This window comes from Dipteris shenzhenensis, chromosome 30 (genome assembly GCF_047967505.1).
Source record: "Dipteris shenzhenensis isolate YYH24624 ecotype China chromosome 30, Dip_SZ_1.0, whole genome shotgun sequence".
Lineage (NCBI taxonomy): Eukaryota > Viridiplantae > Streptophyta > Polypodiopsida > Gleicheniales > Dipteridaceae > Dipteris > Dipteris shenzhenensis.
In genome coordinates this window covers 42,186,220-42,201,331 of record NC_141625.1, presented here as the reverse complement: position 1 = coordinate 42,201,331, position 15,112 = coordinate 42,186,220, and the positions used below count along the sequence as shown (strand labels likewise).

The window sequence follows — 15,112 nt, the reverse complement described above, 5'->3', positions numbered from 1 at the left end:
GCATCCTCATAGTTCAGGGCTACTGCTATAGATTCATCTAGTGTAGTCACATATTTAGCCTGAACTTCCATTTTGATCTTGTCGTTCAGTCCATAGATATAGTCCTTTAACTGAACCGACATAGGGAGAGGGTCTGTTATCTTCATGACACATTCCCTGAATTTGTCAGTGTACTTTGCCACTGACAAGCTCTTCTGACGAAGATTTCTATAAGCATCCCAAGCTCGGGATTCTTCATCAGGTGGGAGAAAGTGTTTCTTGAACTCAGCTTTAAACCCTTCCTAGGTGGTTGGAGCAACTTGATCCTTTTGTTGCTTTATCCACCATCTGTCCGCTGCCTCAATAAACAGGTGTGTGGCCTCGCGGATTTTCTTTAGATCGGATCTAATCTCACAAATGGCGAAGGCTTCTTCCCACTTGTGTAACCAAACCTCGATCACATCAGAGCTGCGCTCGGTCATCCGACCAGCGTACTTCTCCGGTCTATAATTAGCGATATTGGGCACTTTGACCCTTGCGCGCTCTAAGGAATGTATACTGGGCTCTGGCTCTACTGGAGCTTTGCCCTTATCAATCCTAGACGGTCTAGCCGACAAGGCTTGCACCATCTCCCTGATCTCATTTTGACCAGCATTCACTTGAAGCTGCTAGTTCATAATCTGTTGTAAAGCATCCTCTAATATCGAAATCCTACCAATCAAAGTAGGTGCTGTCTGATGTGACATCTGTTGTGTAGACTGTACTCTAGACTCACTAGGATTCACTCTTGAATTCTGTCCTGCTTCCATAGGTTCACAGTGGAAGAAGGGTGTTTTTTTTTTTTTTTCTTTTCTTTTCTTCTTTTTCTTTTTTTTTAAAAATAGTCTTTTCTAGAACCCAAATAACCAATATATACACCCTTCACTTCTGTTCTGTTTTCCTGGTTTTTTTTTTCTCTACGGTGCAGAAATAACAAGACCATATGCAAATAAAAAAAACTGTATGGAAGGAAAGAGCTCCCTGATTTCTCCTCAAAGGCTGCTTTTGATCCTCCTTCTAGTTCAACCGTGCGTAGTCGTTTAATCTCTATGCACTACCGAACTTGCCCCTACAGCCACCAGTGCATACAGTAAATACGGTCCAATCCTGACGCTCCAAGCAACGCCTAAACGACAGCAATCCCTCCTGCATCTACTTCTGAATCAGCATCCAGTCACGAACCACGAACTAGCTCTCTCTGCCTCTTTCGCTATCTGGTTCGACCGATTGACCTGCAAGTTGCGTTAAGGCCTTCAAAGATTATACGTAAGGTTTTCACCCGCAAGCTGCTCGTCAGCTTTCCGTCGACCTTTACCGTCAGCTCTGATACCAAATTGTCAAACACACTTTGTCGTTTCTAGTACTAATTACGCTTGATTCTCTCTGCGATTTCGTTCTAACAAGTCACGGGCGATGGCTTTTCCATTTTTCCTCCCAGCCAATTCTCGGGGATATTGATGCATTATTTTACGTACTTTTACTTCGTTATTTTCCATCATCCTTATCCCTGAGACCCTCAATTCCCTAGATAGTTCTCCTTGCCAAATGTCAGCATTTTTGGCCTCTCCACTTGGTGCACCATTTTACCCCTCTCTTGGGGCACATTAAAACCCACTTGCCCCTTGGCATTATTGCACATTTAGGTGCACCTAGGCCTTAGCACTCAGAACTATCTAGTCACTGCCATTCCGCCCTCACCTAGGACCTTGGCAGTTACTTCTCTTGACCAATTTAATTACGCACATTAACTATTACAAAAGTTGGTCATCTAAGAGAAAATGCCCACCGATCTATCCGAGGTCATGCTATCTCGGCTAGAGCATAACAATGAAAAGGGCATCCAATAGTAGCAGGCATAAGATGGTGCCATAAATCACAAGCAAATCTCCAAGGTAATCTGCCAATGCCACATTTCAGCCCAAACTACAGAAGTACAAGAGGCATAGATTGAAGCAAAGTCACAAAAGTATCTCCATTTATCATGCATCTAACAATGAGGTAACCACTACGTGGGTCATTACATCCCAAGTACGGATATAAATCATGATGAATCAGCATAGCAACCCCTGAAAAGGAAGCATGGCCAGCACAGAAGATCTAAAATCCCACAAAGAAACCTTCGCCGCCTGCAAGAGAGTGCCGATTTTGTTTTTGCAACATAGAATATGTAGGTTATGAGCAATAATGTAATCCCAAAGCAGCCTCCACTTATTTATGTTGCAAAGGCCCTGAATATTATACGTAAATCAATTGATCGGTATGTGCATATTTACAAACAAGTAGATGCAGCATAGCATCAAAGCTATTCCTGCATGGCCACACCAGGCTGTGGCGGGCCAGTATATTCCTTATAGGCATTCTATTGCTCATTCATTAGAAATAGGGATGGGGGAGGAGCCAAGATGATCAAAATGCACAGCTGCCATAAGTAGTAAACACAATGGATCAGCACAAACCACGGCAGATCAGAGCCTGCCAACGCTAGATCCATCAATTGTCTGAGTGTCCTTGGAGGAGGATGCATTCTCTCTCCAATTTTTGTTAGCCATTGTCCTTAGTTTGAAATTTCTTTTAGGCAACTTCAATCCGATGCAGAAGCCTTCTTTCTAGTTGGCACTTTGTCCTTTCCTAGTGGGTTCTTTATTGGCTGCCCATCATATAGCTTCTTCGGCTTGCCCTATCTACTTGCATCCGAGGGAGACTATTCTATATTTGCTTTAGATCTCCCTTGTTGCTCGTGATTTTCTTTACCGACTCAGGGCTTATCTTCATACTTGTTTTCCCAGGATGTCATTTGGTAGACAGTTCTAGTTGTTTGGTATATATATGCGTACACTAGACTATGATTAGTTTTTTTGCTGGTATCGATCGCTATTGGGCATTGTGGTCATTATATCATGCCCGTAACATTCGACTATAAGGACATCCTTCGGTGGATGTTTATCATTTCTTTCGTTACTGCTTGTCTCGGTCTCTTCAAGATGCGCTTCTCTTGGAGACCTTCGTCCAGTGTTTTTAGCTTTGAGTAGTAGCTGTCCCACTATGGGATAGCTATGAATGTAATTTCTTTGTAATGCAAAGTTTCTTTTGCAAAAAAAAAAGGTGCGCGCCGCGCACGCGTGTGCGTTGCGTGTATAATTCTTAACTAATCATGGGATGTCCATAACTAGTCCTAGGGTTGAGGGAGACCCTAAAAGGATGAGGGTATTAGCCGTGTGTGTGTGTGTGTGTGTGTGTGTAGGCACGCAGACATATTGCTTCGGCTGTTTGCCGCAGATGTTTCGCTCCGCGGCAGTCCGTGCCTCATCTTCTTTGCATTGCTCTCACACCCGTGATTTCTTGGGTCTCCTCGGGCAACATTTGAGAATTAGATTCTCCTTTCTTCTCTGAGACTCTTATAGGGTTGAGGTGGCACTTTCAGCCTCAGCCTTGGTTGTTTTCCACCTCATTTGAGGGGGTTTATTTATCCTCATGGTTTCATGATGTATTCTTGCTCTCGCGGGTTTTTTCTCTTACTTAATACTTAATAGAAGTCTCTTTCTTGCCCCCAAAAAAAAAAAAACCAAGAGTTTGACCTATTCTTCACTTGGGTTCTCGCTACTGGGCACTCTGGACTCTATGGAAGGATAGAAATCATAGTCTTTTGTGATCCTAGGCGCTCCTTGTGGCAATCTCTCTTTTGATTGTCTGCAAACTCATTACATAGACTCTAATGTATACATGTCATATAGTGAGATCTTCTGCTGACGTACTTTGGCACATCCCATTTTGGGGTTGCTACTCTATAATATAAAGTCTCGAAAAATTTCACAAAAAAAAAAAGTGTGTGCACGGGCCACTCAGTGATTTTCAGCTAGTACCTTGTCTCGAGATTCATGATCTTCTCCAATCAGATGATTGTGCTTGTAGTTCTTTATGGTGGGTTACGCTTAGGCTTCTTCCCTTTGGACAGCTCTTGGCTCGTCGTCATCATGTTGCTCCTGCCACTTGTCGACGATTTCGGTCTATATGGGAGTCTATGCCTCATCTGTTTTGGCACTGCCCAGAGTCTCGTGATTTCTTGCTTTTCTACAGTAGCGGCTACAATCTCGTTTCCCCAGTGCATCTTCTGGCAGGAACTTTTGGTTGTTTGGCTTTCATCCTATGCGGCAGGGATTTGATCTTCTATTTTACTGGGTTCGTTATTGGGCACTATGGACTCTATGGAATGACCGCAATCATGGAGTCTTTGGTGATTCTTCTCTTGGCAAATATCAGTTCTTCTGAGCATCTCTGAGACACTCGTTTTATGATTGCTTACATGGTCGGGATTTTGATTATACTATCTTCTTGTCATATAATGACATCTTCTGATGCTTGCAGCTGATAGTCCCTTTCTTCGGGACTGTTTCTTGTAATATAATGACAACTAGATTTCACACAAAAAAAAAGTGTGTTTTGGGGATAAAAGAATATTCTGGCTTATGTATTTACACAACAAAAATTGCACGAGTACATACTAAATTAGTTGTCTTTGTTATGGTGATATGTGCAGTCGTTACGGGCAACATTGGTGGCTCTAGGTTATTCATGTACTCTTTTATCAAGTTTGGCAATGGTGGCCCTTTTAGCACTTGGAATCCAGTTATCCAGTGAAGAAAATATAGACAATTGACCATCAGTTCTTTCTTTATATGCAGACCATAAAGCAGCCTTGCTAGGCCATAATTTTATGCAAATTGAGTTTGTGTCAGTTTTTTGACGAAGCATATGTAGAAGCTCTCTCTTGTTCAAGAAAAACCAATTTTTCTCCTCCTAATTTGCAAATCATGTTGTAGGAAAGAAAGTAGTATGTACATGGTCAATATTGGAATGTCGTGGGCCATTATGTTGCTATGGTATTCTTTAATAGCTCTAGTTTATCCTCGGAAACTGGGAATCGGACTTGTGAGCAGAATTTTCCATCCTGCTTGCTTTTTAAGTATATGATGCAATGAAACGGCGTGTTGCATTATTGCAAACTCTGATCCTTTGACATGATGGCTGCTTTGGAATCTTCTTAAAAAAGTTTTGCTTCTTTTGTACTTCCGTACAAACATCATGAGCCGGGGTATGTTAAAAGGTGTACAGTGGATCTTTAAGTCGATCCTCTATTGTCTATACAGACTTGTAGGTTGCAAATAAAATTGGTCAAATATCATAAAAGCTAGTGTGAACTTTGCATGGTGGATCCTAGAGTTTGTACTATTACAAAGGTTTTAAAACTGCAGTCTTGAAAGGGGAATGTCCATGTAGGGAATGCTTTCTAAAAGTGTTGAGGACATATCACATGTGATGCGTGTTTTTTTCCAAGCATGGAACTATATATGATGTCACTAACTATACTTATGGGCTTTGCTGCTCTTCACCTGGGTGGTGATCTGCACAAAGGAGCCTTTCTTTAGGCCTGGAAAGCCCTCCATTCTGGCTGACCAAACTGCTAGCTGCAACTGACCAGACCTACAGAATGGGCCAACCCAGTCTTTCTGCCTGCCACCACTGACCCTCCTCCAAATCCCCTCCACAGACTGTGGGACTTCTGACCAGGGCCTGCTCCTGTAATTGCTGCCTTACTGCCCACCAGTACATGCTGTACTGCTGACCAGTGCAGCCTATAAATAGCCCTCTAGGGGTGCCTATTCCTTCCTTGTCCAGGCCCTGCACCAGCCTTTGAGTTGCCCTAATCGAGGGCCTTTAGCTGGGCCTGTTTCAGGCCTACAGCCGCCCTAGTTCTGGTTATACTGTCAAGCTGTAATCCAGGGCTGTACCTAAACCATTGGAGGATCTAGCCACCAGTAGCTCCACTCCCTCTGTTGTCACAGCACCAGCAACGGGATCTACGACTGCACCACCAATGACTACACCTGTAGTAGATCCTGCCATTGCTCGAGCATAAGTAGAATGGGACAAGAAAGACAAAGATGCCTATCATTTGATCAAGCAGAATGTGCAAGATGTCATTCTAGGACAGCTCAACACAATCAAGACATCAAAAGAAGCATTGGCTATGCTCGCAGAGTCCAAGAAGACTTCCAAGATTTTCACCATGAGAAACCAAATTAACTAGAGTTTTTTCAACAACAGTGAAACCGATCATGCTTACGTACTTAGGATCAAAGATTATAGCAATCAATTTGTAGCAACAGGAGAGACTATGAATCCCGCAGAAATGGTTTAAGTCATCTTGAATGGAGTAGTAGAGAGAGATGAGAATCTAGTCCAGAGTATTGACATTCAATGGCAAATTCCGACACTTTAAGAGCTACAGTCAGTTTTACTTGGTGAAGAACTCAGGACGCAAGCCATTCACGCATTCAAAGGTCATTCCAATAATCAAGCATTCACAACTTCAGATGGAAGCTGAGACAGAGACAGACGCAGAGGTAGATCATTTTAGCAAAGTGGTCATCATCAAGAATAAAGTCATCAGCAAAGTCAACATGAGCATCATTCTCAGCAATATCAGCATCAGAATCCAAGAGGAAATCATTCCAAACCGATGAAGATTCCAAGGATGAGGGAATGCATCCACCAACATGTCAAACATTCAGTGCAACTATTATCATAAGTTTGGACACTATGAAAGATATTACCGCAAGAAGCAGTACAACCAAGGTGATCAATTCAACAGCAATTGAGGGAATTTTCGAGAAAGAGAAAATCATCGCAGTGGACACTCAAGTCTATGCCAATGAACTTGAGAGTATGTTTCTTGCAAGTGAGGATATGTAAAAGACTGAAACAATGTATCTTGACATAGATTGCAATTTGAAAGAGGAATGCAGTTATCAAGTCAATCAAGCAGATCAGGATCCTTGGGACATCGACAGCGGTGCATTATCTCATATGACAAAACATCAGGAATGGTTCACAAAGATGAAACCATTAGAAGGACAGAAGAACGTTATTTACATGGTAAATAATACACTAAATTCAGTTCAAGAGAAGGCATTGTCCCTATGAACAACTTCATTGGTACGAAAGGATTGGTGAAAGATATACTCTATGTTCTGAAGCTCAGCAAGGACCTCTTATCAGTTGGTCAAATGATGGAACATAAATACCGAGTCATCTTTGATGGACATGAATGCACTATCAGAGACAAATCTAGAGGATATCAGCTAGTAGGAAAAGCAATCAAGCAAGGACACTTGTTAGGAATGCTAGCTTCAGTACCAAATTTGCATGCCATGTCAGCTCAACCGTAATAAATGTCACTTTTCGCAATATGGCACAAGAGATATGGACATATCAATTTTAAAAGCTTGATAAAACTAAGAAATGAGAATATGGCGATTGTAATTTCAAAACTTTAGTTTCTTGGAAAAGTTTGCAAAGCATACTGCTTTGGTAAACAAAAGCGAACCAATTTTGACAGAAGTACCTCTCAAGCATGAGGTATTCTTGATTTGATTCACACATATGTATGGGGTTATGCCCAGATCCGTAGCATTAATGATTCACTTTACCACTTGACTTTCATCGACGATTATATCAAATATTATTGGATCTACTTTCGGAAGAAATCTAAAGTCTTTTTCAAATTTTAAGAATTCAAAGTCATGGTAGAAAACTAGATGGGTAGAAAGATCAAAGTCATGAGATCAGACAGAGGAGGTGAATACATATCTTAAGCATTCATGAATTTTTGCAGAAGTGGCGGCATTCAAAGACAATTCACTTGTGTAGATACTTCTCAGTAGAATGTAAGAGCTGAAAGGAAGAACGGTACTTTAGCAGACAATAAATGCTCAATGAGAAGTGTCTTCCAAATCAGTATTCGACAAAAGTAATTGCCAATGCAAACTACTTGCTTACTCGGCTTCTGACTGAACCAATTTAGGACATGACACCTTATGAAGCATTTACTGGACACAAGCCACGCATTAGGTATCTTCACATATTTAGTTGTATAGCATATGCTCACATACATGACAATAATCGTAAAAAATTGGATGCGAAGTCACGTAAATGCATCATGGTTGGCTACAGCGAAGAAAGCAAAGCATACAAGTTGTATGATTCCATCAACCAAAAGATCATTATCTCCAGAGATGTAATCTTTGATGAGGAATCAAAATGGAAAACATCAAGTTCTCAGGAGATCGACATATCGATTATTCGGTCACCTACAGAAAAGGTTGATGAAGAAGAGCAAGAATTACTAGAGACATCTCGAGAAGAGCAACAGTAACTCAGACGGTCTACTAGGGAAAGCAAATGACCTGCCAGATTAACATATGCTGAGAAAGGCAAAGCGATTCAGCTTGAATCCACCAACTATGCTCTTATGACTACCATCATGGCTATAGAAGAGCCAATGTACTTCAAAGACGTAGTTGACAAGCCAGAATGGAAAACTGCTATGAATGAAGAAATGGAAGCTTTGTATAAAAACAACACTTGGGATTATGTGATCTTTCATCATAAAATAAGGCCATCCCATAAACAAATGGGTTTACAAAGTGAAGTACAATCCAGATGGAAGCATTGAAAGATACAAAGCCAGACTAGTTGCAAAAGGATTTGCATAGTAATATGGTCAAGATTATGATGAGAAAAGATGGACTCCATAAGGTTCTTAATATCACTAGTAATACTGAGCAAATGGAATGTGTACCACCAGATGTACATAATGCTTTTCTCAATAGTTACTTAGACAAGGAAGTCTACATGCAACAACCATCCCGCTATATTGAACTTGGAAAAGAGAATCAAGTTTTCCATCTCAAGAAAAGTCTCTATGGCTTAAAGCAAGCACCCATAAGTTGGTACTACAAAATCGACAAGTATTTTGCTAATCTGGAATACATGAAATCCAATGTAGATCATACTCTCTACTCTACAAAGTTCAAGGGGAAGACATCACTATTAAACTTTTATATGTAGATGATCTAATTGTGATTGGAAGCAATGATAGCTTCTGTAAAAGAATAAAACAAGACTTATCTACTAAATTCGACATAAAAGATCTTAGACTTATGCACTATTGTCTGGGTATTGAGTTTTAGAGAGATTCAGACAGCACCTTCATGAGTCAACTAAAATATGCTGACAGAGAAGTTTCATATGGCAAATTACAAGATTGCAGCCACTCCCATGGAATAGGGTTTGAAACTTACAAAAGATTCAAAAAAGCCTACAGTCAATGACAGGTACCATCTGTAACTCATCAGATCTCTTATCATGGCCATATATTTGTTATGCAGTAAGTTCACTAGCACAGTTTATGGAAAATAAAAAACAGTCACACTAGAATACAGCCAAAGAGTCTAGAGATACATCAGAGGTACAAGATAGTTTGGAATAGAATACAGAGAAATTCATCCAAGGTTACATGGATACTGTGACAGTGACTATGCCAAAGATCATGAGACTAGGAGATCAACACAAGGATATGTATTTTTCCTTGGTCAAGGTGCTATATTATGGTTGTCAAATAAATAGCCAACCGTTTCTTTGTCTTCAACAAAAGCAGAATATAGGGCACTCACAACAGGTGCATGTGAAGCTATATGGCTCAGAAGACTATTGTCAAAAATAAGTTACTTTGATGAATCAAAGCCAACAATAATATACTGTGTTAATCAATTGGCTCAAGCATTGGCCAAGAATCCAGTATATCACTCCAGGACAAAGCACATTGATGTTAGAGAGCACTTCATGAGAGAGAGTGTTACTTGGTGACATCACATTATAACATTGTGATAGCCCATTGTCAGAAACAAGCTACTTTGATGAATCAAAGCCAACAACAATATACTGTGATAATCAATCGGCTCAAGCATTGGCCAAGAATCTAGTATATCACTCCAGGACAAAGCACATTGATGTCAGAGAGCACTTCATCAGAGAAAGAATGTTACTTGGTGACGTCACACTGCAGCATTGTGATAGCAAAGAAAATGTTGTAGACATCTTTACCTAATCACTTGGCAAAGAGCTTTTAAAGAAGCACAGACAAGCTCTTGGTTTAACATAGAGGAAGGAAATTTCCATTAAAGGGGTGTCATGGAATGTAATGCTCAGTTCTTCTCCCATTCCCAAGAATCATCATCTTGAGGGAAGGCCTACTTCATGATGTTGATCTTAAGGGAAGGTGTTGAGAAACCATCTCAACATCATGTGTTCAATATTATGCATAGCACTAACACATAGAATTTATAAAGGAAAGGGTTAGATACCCTAACCCTAACCCCAAAAGGGTTTGTATATATTCTACATTTTCAACTAAATTTAGTGTACAGTTAGTCATTTATTTGTGGTGTGCTCTCTAGCTGTGCCCTCTCTCCTCATCTCCACTCTTCTCTTCTCCTTTCTTCATATTTTGTCAAGAACATCATGTATATATGAACAAATAGTGAGTACTTTAGAAACTCTTATATATCCCTCCTTACCATGCTCTTTTTGAGGATTATGGTAATTTAATCGATTTAGAAGAGTTTCCCTTAGATTTATCAATCCCATGTTTGAAGTATTGAGAAGCTCTCATGTAACAATGTATACAATATTTCTTGGATGAGTAGGAAAGAGATATTGACAACTTTCATACTTGAATCCATTATAATCGATCATAAATTCATCTTTACTACATTATCAAATATGGGAAGGCAAGAGAGGGATCTTCAAAATATTCCCAATTCTCCAAACGAAAGTACTTTAAGGAAATGTGGTCCCTCCTGAACTCCTTGCTACCATAATATACCTCTCAAAATTATACCTTTAAGCCTACTATTGCATGATAATGAAATTTTGAATCTTTTTTCTTTTTACATCCGTCGACAGAATAGGGTTGGAGCAAGCTCTTTAAAGCATATTCCTCTGGTAGGATACCCTTGGAGGGTCTATTAAAAATGGGTCATATCTTTTCTTACCTCATCTTGAGAAACTATAAAGATGATATTTACTCAAAATCCATGATCTATCCAATGGTTAAAGGATATAAAGATATATTTGTAACTCTTTATTCCTCAATATTTCATATGTGCTCACATATTCCTTGAAATAATTTGGAAATTTGTGCTCCCTAAAAATATTGACCCCTCCCACCTTTTGTTCGCTCGTCGCTCGGGGGTTTTCGCTCAGAAAATGGTAACCCCCAAGAAAATGGCATGAAACAACTCTAGAGAACATATATTTTTGTTATTTAAAATTTCTTGTAGTGTTAACATTGGTTATTGTAAATGATTTTTAAATTAATCGCAAAAATGTAGCATGCCATGTAAAAGCTATATATGAAAAGGGCATATTTTCAAAAATTACAATTATGAAAAAACACACATATGGGATCTTCATTGATGAGTAGAGAAGGCATTATGACAAGTTAACAATTGTCCAAATGTCTACTCTACCATTATGATCATATAATTCATTTTTTCAAATTACATTTGGAAGGGAAACAATTAGTGAGTAATCTATTGTAATAGCTTGAGCATTTGTCAATGTAAGAAAAGGTACAACACTGAAATGGACATTTTTTTTCCATGAAACTAAAAGGAAGATTGACCTGTCCTGGCAAGCTTTCAATGACTTGAGATTTGGCTATGTTGGAGCATTGCTCCATGGACATAGATCCCATAGTCTATAGGCCACCTGGATCCTTATTATGTGTTGGCAAGGGAGACCAAGTTTGGTAGCCTAAGGTCTCTGTGGGAACTAGTAGTCTGTCTCCAAAGGGAGACTCTGAGAGCCACCGCATTGAATCCATTCATGGTATATGCATGGATTGTAATATAAAGAAGAGGCAATATGATGGCTATCCAAAGGAAATGAGGGAAGACAACCCTGTCGCTCTAAAATGGAGAAGATTTGAACATGTTAGTGTTGAAGGATCAAAGAAAAAGAGGTAGCTACTATTGTATAAGAGAACTCAGCTGAGGGATCTTGTAGAGCACTTGGTTCAATCCATTCCAAAATATGTGCCTCACAATTTCATGGCCAACTAGCAAGATAAGTAGTTCAGGAAGTGCTTTGCCAAATTTTCCCATGACACTATTGTCTCTGTCATAGGTTTTGAAAAAAATTACTCATTCCAAGAACAAGATGAGATATGGAGTGCTCTTTGGTACAACCAGCAGATATGAATTCTAGTACATATCTTGTATAATCATTTGCTTGTTTCTTGTATGAGACTGATGTCAATCTGCTTGTTGACTGGGAGTCCAGGTCAGTGCAATGCACATACCATTTCTGCATTTCAGATGATAGGGAACATGACACGTTATTTGTGTACCATCCTTTTCTATTACATTGGGAATACTTAAAAATGATGATCCTCATGTACAAGAAAATATAAAACAACATTGGGTGTGGTCAGATGGTGTTTTCTCTCAATTTGGATCATCCCGTGGATTCTACTTTGTCTCCAAGTTTAAATCCTTGATTGGTCTAAACATGATGTGGAATTTCTTTGGGTCTAACCACGGCAGGGGAGAACATGATGGATGTGGTGTTGTTATTAAGTGAGCTCTGTTTAAATACCAACTAGCATGCCCTCAAGTGAAGCTCAATGATGCCCATGATGTTGTAACATGGCTCACAACCAACGTCTCCATAAGGGCACAATCAACATATAGTAAACAAAGTATCAGGAATAGTGTTGTGTGCATAGTATTCCATGAATTGAAAGTGAATGAAGTGCAAAGGAGAAATAAACACAATTGTGAGGCCATTAAAGGAACTCTTAGTTTGTAGAGGATATGGGAATTTTCAAAATACCACGTGCTCAAAACAATAAAACTTTATTGTTTCTATAGTGCGTGCATCATAGGGGATCATGACAATTGTGAGGACATTGCAACTGTGAAGAGATGTGAGATAGTTCAGTTTTTTCCTCTACGCAAAGATGGAGTGACAAACAATGAAGAGACAAACAATGACTCACCATAGTTTGGGAAGTCTTTGATGACCTCATTGGCTATCTGGAAGAGGGGGATAACTTTGCAGTTGTCACTTACTCTGGGGAGAAAGAGGAAGATGACCCATACTTTGCATTGAACTATACCAAGCCCAAGCGCAAGGTTGAGGAAGCATTTAAGGATCATTGAGAGAAAAGTTACGAGAAGTGGGATGTAGTAGTTGGAGCTATCTGGTACAAAAAGACATCCAAGAAAGGTCACAATTACGAACTATTACACAAACATTTGTGTATTCTCATCTAGTAAGAGCTATTAAGTTTCAGTTTTGCAAGCTATGCCTAGACGAAACACTTACACGTTCGAATAATGCACCTGAAGCATGTTTTTTTACTGTTCTACATGACATGGAGGACTATCATGTCCACCATCGGAGATTCACATGTGTAAATAAGACACCCCCAATGTATTTTTTGACCATTGTGCATTATGAAAAATATTGTATAATGCATCCTCGACCATGCCAACCATATCCGATGGGCACAATACTTTTCATACACCTCAAGGTGGGTGAGATTGAAGCATTTGAAAAGTGTGATGCCCATCAAACACTCACACATTTGAATAAGCCACCCCAAAGCATGTTTTTTTACCTTGTGCATGACGGGTGGTGAAAAACTTGGTATAATGCATCCCCGACCATTGAAACCATATTCGATGGGCATGATACGTTTCACACTCCTTACAACAAATGAGGTTGAGTTGAGTGCAAAGTATTGTATCCATTGGACATTGGCACTTTGGCACATTCGAATAAGACACCCCAAAGCATGTTTTTGACCTTTGTGCATGATACGTGGTGAAAAACATGGTATAATGCTTCCCCAACCATGCAAACCATATCCAATGGGATGATACTTTGCACGTGCCTTAAGTTAGATTATATTAGGATTTTGGAAAATTATTGTGCCCATTAAAGACTTGTGCGTTCAAATAGGGCACCCCGAAGGGTGTTTTTGGCCCCTTGTGGATGATGGGTGGTGAGAAACATGGTATAATGTATCCTTGAGGATTTTGATTTTTGAGGGTGAGTTGAGTGCAAAGTATCATACCCATTGGACACTCGCACATTTGAATAAGACACCCTGAAGTGTGTTTTTTTACCTTTGTACATGGTACTTGGTGAAAAACATGGTATAATGTGTCCCTAACCATGCAAACCATATCCAAAAGCATGATACTTTGCACACACCTTAAGATAGGTGAGATTGAGGCTCATTCAAAGTATTGTGGCCATCAAATACTTGCATGCTTTTTCCCATGATACTTTGTGCATAACTTAATATAGGTGATATAGGAATGTGTGCAAACTATTGTGCCCATCAAAGATTGTGTTTGAATAAGGCATCCCGAAGCTTGTTTTTTCCCTTTGTGCATGATGAGGGGTGAGAAACATGGTATAATGTGTCCTTGACCATAGAACACACTGGACGGAAAGTCTACTTACGCACTCACCACCAGACTGCAAGATCTGAAAGGAAGAATGGTACTTTTGCAAACAGTGCTAGAGCAATGCTCAGTAGAAGCATCTTTCTAATCAGTATTGGGCAGAAGCAATGGCCACTGCAAACTACTTGCTTAATCGGCTTTCGACCGAATTGATTCAGGGTATGACACCTTACAAAGCATTCACTAGACACAAGCCATGCATTGGGCATCTCTACATATGCCCACATACATGATGATCATCCACAAAAAAATGGATGCGAAGTCACATAAATGCATCATGGTTGGCTACACTGAAGACATCAAAGCATACAAGTTGTATGATCCCATCAACCGAAAGGTCATTATCTCTAGAGATGTAATCAGAGACACCCCGAGCAAGAAGAGCAACAGCAACTCAGAGGATCTATTAGAGAAAGTAGATCACCATCCAGATTGACATATGCTCAGAAAGGCAAAGCAATCTCGGTTGAAACAACAACTTCAGCAAGCAAGCAAACCTATGGCTAGAATACTCTACAGGCAGACTCAAACTCCATGGCTCTAGTGCACAGCAAGGCATGATAGCACAACTAAACTTCAATGCTATCTAATACAAGCACAAAAGTAGCAAGGCGGCCATTAGTCAACAATGAGTCTACAAGACCAGCTCCAAACCAAGCACAGTGCGGCTTTGCAACACAACACCATCAGCTCACAATTGTGCAAGCAATGGA

The 15,112-nt window shown here is 39.9% G+C and overlaps 1 protein-coding gene across 2 annotated transcripts in view; it reads left to right on the top strand.

The window, feature by feature from the left end:
* LOC147882150 (LOW protein: ammonium transporter 1-like protein) overlaps window positions 1–4,961 on the top strand; it is a 110,240-nt gene extending 105,279 nt beyond the window's left edge. Inside the window, exon 10 of one of the 2 annotated variants that reach the window (XR_015543978.1) lies at window positions 4,553–4,568. Coding sequence is in view for 1 of the 2 variants with exons in the window: in XM_087402105.1 (XP_087258231.1) it covers window positions 4,553–4,672 (120 nt within the window). In the remaining variant the exon portion in view is untranslated. Of the gene's footprint in view, window positions 1–4,552 lie in introns of both variants that reach the window. The other variant, XM_087402105.1, reaches the window with a different exon arrangement.
* Window positions 4,962–15,112: the final 10,151 nt, after the last annotated feature.